Consider the following 9,825-nt stretch of genomic DNA (forward strand, 5'->3'; position numbering starts at 1 on the left):
GAGGAGCGCTGACAGTTAAAGTCCATTTCTGATTTTATTGTTGTTTGTATTGTCATGTTGCAGTATTTTGCTTGCTAGTGTTTTAAAAAAAGTATTTTTATTTTTGGTATTCTATATGCTCTGTTGGTGGAGTAGCATCATCCGGAGGATATTTTTAAAGTCTGGGTAAAAACAATTCTGAGAATTGTTTCTAACATTACAAATGTTAGAAATGTATTGCTGAAACACATTACAAAGACTCTGAACTATGAATAAAAGGGTGCTGTTAATTGTGGCCAATGTGTATTAGAGAAAAACATTTATTTCAAAATGAAATTTCCCCCCATTTTAAATTCATATTATCAAATGAAATTTTTTAAATAAAAGATCAAAAGGATTAACAATGCAGATTCATTTTCACAGCCTTCTTTGATCATATTTACCAAGGGTGCCGATATTTTTGGCCATGACTGTATGTGTGTGTATAATATATATGACCTTGGACCACAAAACCAGTCTTAAGTCGCTGGGGTTTATTTGTAGCAATAGCCAAAAATACATTGCATGGGTCAAAATGATCGATTTTTCTTTTATGCCAAAAATTAAGGATATTAAGTAAAGATCATGTTCCATGAAGACATTTAGTAAATTTATTACCATAAATATATAGTGCTGTCAATCGATTAAAAAAAATTAACTAATTAATCACACATTTTTCTAAAATTAATCGTGATTAATCACGCTTAACCCCACCTAACATTCAAGTTTTTAAATAAACAATCTTCAAATGTACAATGTACAAACAACATAAAGACAGTATATTTTTAATATTTCTTTAATGGTATCTTTTTTATGATTGAAGGCCAGCATCACTGATATCAATACTACTGATGTCTCTATAAAAAAAATTGTTTTGCCCCCTGAATATTTAACCATTGACTGTAGCCATTCAGCATTACAGTATAATTGAGAGCTATCAATTTTAACATTTATTAGACTTAACGTCTAAATTAAGTGAACTTAAAACAATCTTCACATGAACCCATTATAATAAATGACATATTTAGCTAGCTGTGCCCTTCAGCAGAAATATACAGAAAATGAATACTTACCAAACACTAAATTCTAAATTAAATATAGATGAACCCCTTAAAACTATAAAAGTTATTGATTTGCTCTTTTTTCTTTTGTTCTTGGATTAATAGACATCACAGCAGCTGGTTATTAATTTATTTGCCTGCTATTGCTTTAAAAGCTGCTGCTGCTGAAGGTGATGGGGATCTGACATGCATCTTATTTTCTCACAAATCTCTTTACATTTTCTGACTCACTTCAGGTCTGAAAGTCTCAACTAATGAGCAGATGAGTTGAATTGGGTATTTTAGATGAGGGAGACAGTGCTGGGGTGCCTCAGGAATGTTTTTAAAACCATTTCAGAGACATGTACTTAAATGTGACGCATATATAACAGGCTATTGCATGCATGCACAGTTTAAGGCAGCTTTAATCGCCTTTTTGGTAACTTCATGCCTGAACTGACGGCATAACTACGACATTGCATGCACGTAGTTTCTTTCGCTGTATGATATGAAATGATATAGGCTACAGCGCGCACCGGCACCTTTGTGCGTGCATTTGAAGAGTGCGCGCTACGAGCACAGTATCTTTTACGCGCTTGTTTGACTCGCGTCTGGCGTGGAGGCGACGTATAGAGCACGTGTCTGAAACTTCTCCCGTTTGATGTGGTCATAAAGACATTCTGCAAATAAACGCAATCCTTTGCAAGAAAAAAAGAGACAGAGGCAGCAGTTGCAAATGGGGTGGCCAACCCTAGCCCCGCCCCTGCGTTAATTGCATTAAATATTTTTAACGCGCTAATTTTGACACCACTATAAATATATCAAAACCTAATTTTTGATAAGTAATATGCATTGCAAAGAACTTCATTTGGACAACTTTAAAAGTGATTTTCTCAGTATTTAGATTTTTTTGCACCCTCAGATTAGAGATTTTCAAATAGTTGTATCTCGGCCAAATATTGTCCTATCCTAATAAAGCTTTCAGATGATGTATAAATCTCAATTTCGAAAAATTGACACTTAAGACTGGTTTTGTGGTCCAGGGTCACATACATACATACATATATATATATATATATATATATAATTAATATTGTAGAAAATAATTAACATTTGTATTATTACACTTAGTTTTTATTTTATAGATAGATACATAGATGACTGTAGTAATATAGCATCACAGTGACTATATTCAAATGCTTTTAATATAGCAATACACTTTTATATATATGATCTACTTATGGACAAAGCCTGTACCTGTGACAATGAATGATGTAGGTTGACGTCTCCTCCCAGAGTGCTTTTATATCTTTGAGTTTCGAAAGAGTCTGATTCTTCATCTCTTCATCTCCATTTCGAAGCAGAGCTTCAGAAGCCACCAACACCCTGTCCATCTTTACATGGCCTTCGGTCTCGGAGCTATGTATTTTCTTTACAACAAATGGACATTTTAAATTGATGAGTCTACATATCGCTTGTGAAACCGTCTCAAAAGCTTTTGAGAAATTAAAATGAGAAACTGAGATGGCACTATTTCAATCAGACCACACCCTCAATAGGTCAAAGGTCAAGGAAGGTCTCACCTCTGTTTCTCGGAGCCTGACCTCCAGCGCTGATCTGGGTCCGTGGGTGTTATCGTTTTGCTTAAGCCTCTCCTGGACGGCCTGCATCCAGGAATGGGCTTCCGCAAAACTTTCCCTGAACTCATGCTGCTCTTGCTGGGTCATTAGGTTAGGGCTGACCTAATGCAAAAACACATTTTCTAAATTCAAAAACAGCTGTAAATTTAAAGACAAGCCTTTGCCATAACACACATTCATTTTAATCACTTAAAGCAGATTCTTTTATTTAAAGTGTCTCTGGAGGCCAACTGACAAATCCAAAGACATGTCTGTTCCCTGGTAACACCCCTGGGCAGCTATTTACAGTCACACAAGCACAGCTCTATCTACCTGAATGGTGAAAGACTGAAATCTGGTCAAAATTGTGTCTATAACATTTCAAATTTGGAATATAGTTTGAATAACAATGGTATCATAAATTCTTAAGCTCTAATCGACCAGCTAATGCACATCCTGGAGTAAACAAACAGGCGATTGCTTCTTTTAACTAAATGACGGGACTTTACATTCCTACAGTTGCTATTCTGAGCACTGTAATGCCCCCAACAAAAAGTGATGATTAACATTACAATTTCTCATATATATATATATATATATATATATATATATATATATATATATATATATATATATATATATATATATATATATATATACATACATATATATACATACATATATACACACACACACACAATTCAAAAGTTTGGGGTCTGTAAGATTTAAGGAAATTAATACTTTTATTACACTGTTCAAAATTGACAGCAAAGACATTTATAATCATACAAAATATTTCTGTTTCAAGTAAATTCTGTTCGTTTTAACTTTCCATCAAATAATCAGGAAAACATCAGTTTTCTAAAAATATTAAGTAGCGCATCTGTTTTCAACACTGATGATAATTTAAAAACTAGAGCATTAATACTAGAGCACTAAATCAGCATATTGATTTCTGAAGGATCATGTGACACTGAAACTGAAATATATATTAAATATATCAAAAATAGTTACTCTGAAATATTAAAATAGTTACTCTGTTTATATTGTATTTTTAAGCAGCCTTGGTGAGCATAAGAGACTTATTCTTTCTAGAAAAAAAAAAGAAAAAAATCTTATCCCAAACCTTTGAATGGTAGTGTATATAATACATAAATATCTCCACTCCTTAAAATTGTATCTAGTAGACATGGTTTGATTTCAAGGAGACACATATAATAAAAGATGTATACTTCATCTTGAATACATCAAGACACTTTGGATAATGGTTTGATAAGTGAAGGTAAAAAAAACTTAGTGCAACTTCTCATAAAAAAAAAAAAAACTGAACTGAACTGAAAACCTTTTTTTTTTTTTTTTTTCTAAAATTCCATTGTTATTGTAATAAAACTCTTCATTTGGTATTATTATTTATTATTATTATTATTATTATTTTAAAATAAAATGAAACAAAACAGTATGACAGAAAAAGCAGCAGAATGAACATAATAGCTGTGTTGTGAAGGAAATCCCATATAGATATAAAAACTTTAGACACTTTTATAGTAGTAACAACAAACTGTAAATACAGCTGCAAGCAGCGATGGTGGGCTCAAGCTGTCAGTGCAAACGCCACCCCGGTGGCATCAGGAAAACTGTGCCCAGCGGGCACATTTATTACAGTAAGCCTCTGGCAGTCTGGTTTTAAGGGATAAGGCAATCCAGGGGGCGCCGCAGAGCCCCTGTGCCACGCCCGGGTCCCAGCCTCAGCAGCGTCCCAATGGGAGCAGATTCCAATGTGTGTGCCAATGTTCAAGAGTTTTGGAGTACGGCCCCCGAATAGTCAAAAAAATAAAAAAAATAAAATAAAAATCCCTATAAAACAAGAGGGCCCTACGCCTTAGTGGCTTGGGCCCTAATAATTACGTGAACTTGGCAGGCTTGCTGTGCTCACAAATGGTGACAGTTCAAGAATCACCCCTGGCAGCTGGTTTGAACCAAACACCTTTTGGTTACCAGCCAATATTAGTAACCACCAATCCACTCCACCCTACAGCACTCCCGCTAAACCCTGGACACTGGCAATGCTGCAGCATAACTTTTCTTAGGGGGCATGAAACACAATTCCTTGTGGCTACATATGTTCTTTCAAAACAAGAGATTGAATGAAAAGCAGAGCCAAATGTCGCCTTTTTTCTTCTTCTTTACAGAGGGCGCCCTAAAACGGATTATAACCCACTTTCCTGCATGAGTCATATCTCCCCATAACCCTTTTCATATGAAAATACACAAACAATACAGAGAACACTGTACTGCCATTGGTCTGGCCTTGAAGGTTATGCAGTAGGTCCATGAACAAAACATAACTTACATTAAATATTCTACACTACTTATATATAATTATGTATAAAAATATAATATATACATACATACACACATATATATATATATATATGTGTGTGTAACACTCTGAATACAGACTATGATTAAATAAAAAGGAAGTACACTTAACATAACGGTCCAAAAGAAAATAGATGGATTGTAAGTTATATTAGATTGTAAGAAACAAATGCTTCTCAAATTAAATCATATCGACCTATATCTCATATTTGTCCAGTTTAACATTGTTATAAACACAGATAATCATGTCAAATCACAACCAAAACAACCCCACGCCCTCATTTACAAGATTATCCGCTGATTTACATACATGGAGCAGTTGAAGGTCTGTTCTCTGCCTGAGTCTGTATACCTTAAAGACACATATAATTTAGTGTAACAACAAAATATAGAGGATTACTGCCTCGAATGAAGCATGTGGACACAGTTAAGTGCATTAAATCCCACCGTGTTGCACTTTATAAGCTGTAAACTTCGTGTTCAGAAAGTAACAGAACAGCAATGCAGCTACACAGAAGTGTACAGATCTCAAACAGCCGATAAAGTAGTCGTACTTACGGATATATGTGCATCTGATGCGAGTATTTATGATAAGAAATGACCTTAAGTTGCTCCTCGAGCTACAAAGTTGCAGTGATCCGTCAGGAAGTCAATGCAGGCCTGTCAGTTGCTTGGGCTGGTCGAGGAGGAGATCAGGCAGAAGCAGCACATCCGCCGAGTAACTGATGAGCGCACGTGACCGCCGCGCGCGCCAGAATCATTCAAAAATAGAGCGGGCTTTATTAACCCCTACTGCCGTTATGGGCAGCGAAAAAAACGGTAAATAATTAATAAAAAACAAAGTAGTAAAAACGAATTAATAAATTAGTACATAAATAGCATCCCTCACTAATAAACCTCCCTCAGTACTGGGAGAAAAATGCAAGTTTGAGTATCAAGAAATTATTTTTAATTAGCCTTTTTAAAGGGAGTTTAACACATCTAATGTGTGTTTTTCCCAGCATTTTACTCAGATACAAAAATAACGAATGAAATATGTATTATAAATATGATATCTAGCCAGTGGTGGGCTGTCAGGGCCTTCTCTGCTGGCCCTGTCAAAAAAATATATATATATATTTTCATAATTAAGTTAATGTGTGTCTGAACCTGTCTAAATTCAATTACTGTCTGTTTCAGTACATTATGATTATATTCAGAAAGAATATGGTTATTTTTTTTGTGAGGCTGAGCTGGATTTTCCATATGTCATCCTGATAGCACACGTACATCTCCGAGACGTCTATTTGATGTCTGCATTTACATCTGCAAGACGTATTATTTAGGGTGTTTGCTCATCTGCAATACGTCTATAGGACGTTTCCTTTTAGATGTCAAATAGACGTCTATTAGATGTCTTTAAGATGTTTATGATTTAGAATGTATGTAAAACTGACATCTGAAAGACGTCTGCCAGACGTTTGTAGACAGAAGATGCTTTCCAGATCAAGAGATCTTTAACAGACATCTTGCAGACATACGTGTGCTATCTGGACCAGCAGTTTATTTATTTATTTTCACAGGAATGATTTTATTTACTCACCATTTTGTTTTTGTTTTTTTTTGTTTTTTTATGCTTTGAACAATAAGACAGAAAAGCATTCTTAACAGGGAGGTTTACAAAAATGCTATTGACTGAGATTACACTCAGTTTTTATTCACATTCTGTACATCGTATAACAAATTAAGTATAAAGTAAAACATTGGGGAAGAAAGAAAAAATAAATAAAAACAAAGAAGTAGTAGGGGAGTAGGAGGTTTTCATGAAACCAAAATCCTCTAATAAAGTATACAAAAATCTCGCTTTGGGATTTTTCATCCCTCTTGTCTCCAAATATATGACAAATTCCTCTTTAAACACCACTAATTGTGGGGGAGTTTATGAATGTAAAATTTTAACAAAAGCAACAAATTATTTATTACATATGATACCTCTTTGTCCTTAAATAACAAGCCAAACTGAACAGTTTCCATGAGAGGATCAGTCTTACAGGTAATCTTTGGTGAATCCAACAGAATGCATCATTCCAGAGTGTTTGTACCAAATTACACCGAAAAAACAAGCATTCAACTGTTTCTATCTCCAGATTGCATAATTGGCATATATTGGAATCCCCAACATTAAATCTTACTCTTAATAATTATTTTGCAGGATAAATGTGATTCATAATTTTAAAAGGTGTCTTTACATTTAGGGTTGACAGGGAATAAGAAAGTGGTTCTAATTTCAGAAATCATAAGATCATCAGGCATTTTGGGAGTTATTGTTGAATATTTTACTTGTTCCTTAACTAAATTTATCATCTGCAATGGTATACTCTTAATAATATTATCGTACATTTTAGGGGAGCAACTTACTTAACAACCTGGAGCACGCTCAAAACTGTGGAGATGATAGTGAACTTCAGGAGAAACCCCCCTTCACACCTCTTACCGATCCTGTTTTCGATCTCCTTCGTGTGCCTTTTTCAAGGTGCTCGTTTGGAGAGAAAAAAGAGATAATTTCAAAAGGAAGACCTACACCTAAGCCGGATGGGCTGACCAAGGCCGGAAAAGGTTTTGTGCGTCACTTCGCTGAGGGTAACTATGACTGCTATGACTGGCTAACAGCTAGCACCGAGCGCAATAAGTTATTTTGCTGACCTTGTTTGCTTTTTAATACCAGCGAGGGAACATGGAACAGCACGGGTTTTAACAGCCTTGAAGGGGTCATATGATGTTGCTAAAAAGAACAATATTTTGTGTATTTGGTGTAATGCAATGTGTTGATGTGGTTTAAAGTTTAAAAAACACATTATTTTCCATATACTGTACATTATTGTTGCTCCTCTATGCCCCGCCTTTCTGAAACACGTCGAGTTTTACAAATCTCATCGTTCTGAGAAGGGAGGCGTTCTCTGATTGGCCAGCTATCCAGTTTATTGTGATTGTCCGAATACCTCAAGTGTGTGGCAGAAATGTTATGCTCCTCACCGTATAGTGATGGTGTTTCGGCGCAACAAGACTAAAACAATAAAACCCATTACAAACGAGGCATTTGTTGCATCCAGTGGGGACATAATTACTAATTATAATGACTAATGACTATTCTTTTCACGCATCACATTGAATCGCGCCGCGTAAACATTACCATGTCTGCATTTGTGATAGGAGAAACAACAAGCCCCACTCTACACAGCTCAAAACTCGCGTTTGAATAGTCAGTAGCAGAAACTTCCTTACAGGCTGTGAATCAGAAGCACCAGACTGTCCTTGCAAAGTTTGGATTGCCCCACTTTATAAACAGCCTTTGTGCAAGCCAGCATTGTAGTCTACTCTCCTTCCAGGTTCAGGAAATAGTCCTCCGTAAATTGCGCCGCACACACTCGAATATTTGCGTTGTACTGCTCTGGAACAGTGTTGTAAATACAACTTAACCACTGATTTCTAGTTGTGTCCTCTTTTGGAAGCCCAAACAAAGTAGATTTCACTTTCACAGTGTCTCCAGGACATGGTGCCGGCGGCAGCAACAATACTGCGAGAATAAAAATCACGCCTCCTTTATTTGCATAAACATTTGGGCGGTGTTATGAAAATCTCCCCACATCGTGACGTAGACATGTAGGGGTGTCTTTAAATGAGCCGTTTTAGGGGGGCATGGACAAGTCTTAACTTGAATAAAGAATATCTCTTTGGTTTTGAGACTTTAGTCTTTGCAACTTCAGGGATCTTATCTATGCACAAACAGCTTGTAACACTCTAAAGAGAAAGGAAAACTTGAAATCGTATTATATGACCCCTTTAATAGCTTCACCAAGGCAGCTATCAAACACCAGGAATCCGAGCGTCACCTCACAGCGGTGGTACATTTGAAGACCTTTGGTGAGTCCAGGGTGGATTTGCAGCTGGATGACCAGCGGAGACAAGAGACAAGCCTGCACAATGAGAAAGTGAAGAAAAACCGGGACATACTGAAGCGCCTCGTTGTCATCTTTTTGGGACAGCAAGAATTGTCTTTCAGGGGACATGATGAGGGTAAGGAGTCCCTGAATCGAGGTAATTACTTGGAGTTACTGTCTCTGCTATCAGAATACGATGCTGACTTGCGACGCCACCTTGCCACGGCCACAATTTTTACGGGAACATCGGGGAAAATTCTAAATGATCTCATAAATTCTGTTGCTGAGGTGCTAAATAATGCCATCAAAAAAGAGATCAACAACACCAAGTTTGTCGCAGTTATGGTGGATGAGACCACCAATTTCAGCAACTCTGCACAGCTGTAATATGTATTCCGGTACGCTACTGACATCGGAGTAAAAGAAAGATTTTTAAAGTTTGAGGATGTCACAGAAAAAAAACGAGCTCATGATCTAGCAGCTTCAGTACTTGAAGTGTTGGACAGCTACGATTGCAAAACAAAGTTAGTGGCGCAGTGTTATGACGGAGCTGCTGTAATGGCATCGGGACTTAATGGCGTACAGGCGCGCGTTAAAGAAGACATCCCTCAGGCTCTTTTTGTGCACTGTTATGCACACACATTAAATCTTGTCTGCATTGCAGTGGAGGCCACAGGACAACAAAGCGCAGCCAGAGGCCAAATAGATGCACGCGTGCACTACAGACAGCTACACACAGCGCTAATCGGCAGCATCTTCACGTAAATCAGAAATCAATTTGAGGATCACAAGCGACTACTGTTTGTTGCATTGCTGGATGCACAGCTGTTTGCAAAGTTCAAGCAGACATTT

At 36.7% G+C, this 9,825-nt stretch overlaps 1 protein-coding gene across 1 annotated transcript in view; it reads right to left on the reverse strand.

The window, feature by feature from the left end:
- LOC306886505 (nesprin-3-like) overlaps positions 1-5,750 on the reverse strand; it is a 30,861-nt gene extending 25,111 nt beyond the window's left edge. The window contains exons 1-3 of the mRNA XM_079443657.1: positions 5,615-5,750; positions 2,642-2,800; positions 2,316-2,488 (exon numbers count right to left, since the gene is read on the reverse strand). Of these exons, the coding sequence (XP_079299783.1) occupies positions 2,316-2,488; positions 2,642-2,785 (317 nt within the window). The 5' untranslated portion in view covers positions 2,786-2,800; positions 5,615-5,750. The remainder of the gene's footprint in view (positions 1-2,315; positions 2,489-2,641; positions 2,801-5,614) is intronic.
- Positions 5,751-9,825: the final 4,075 nt, after the last annotated feature.

Source organism: Barbus barbus (genome assembly GCF_936440315.1).
Source record: "Barbus barbus genome assembly, chromosome: 20".
NCBI lineage: Eukaryota > Metazoa > Chordata > Actinopteri > Cypriniformes > Cyprinidae > Barbus > Barbus barbus.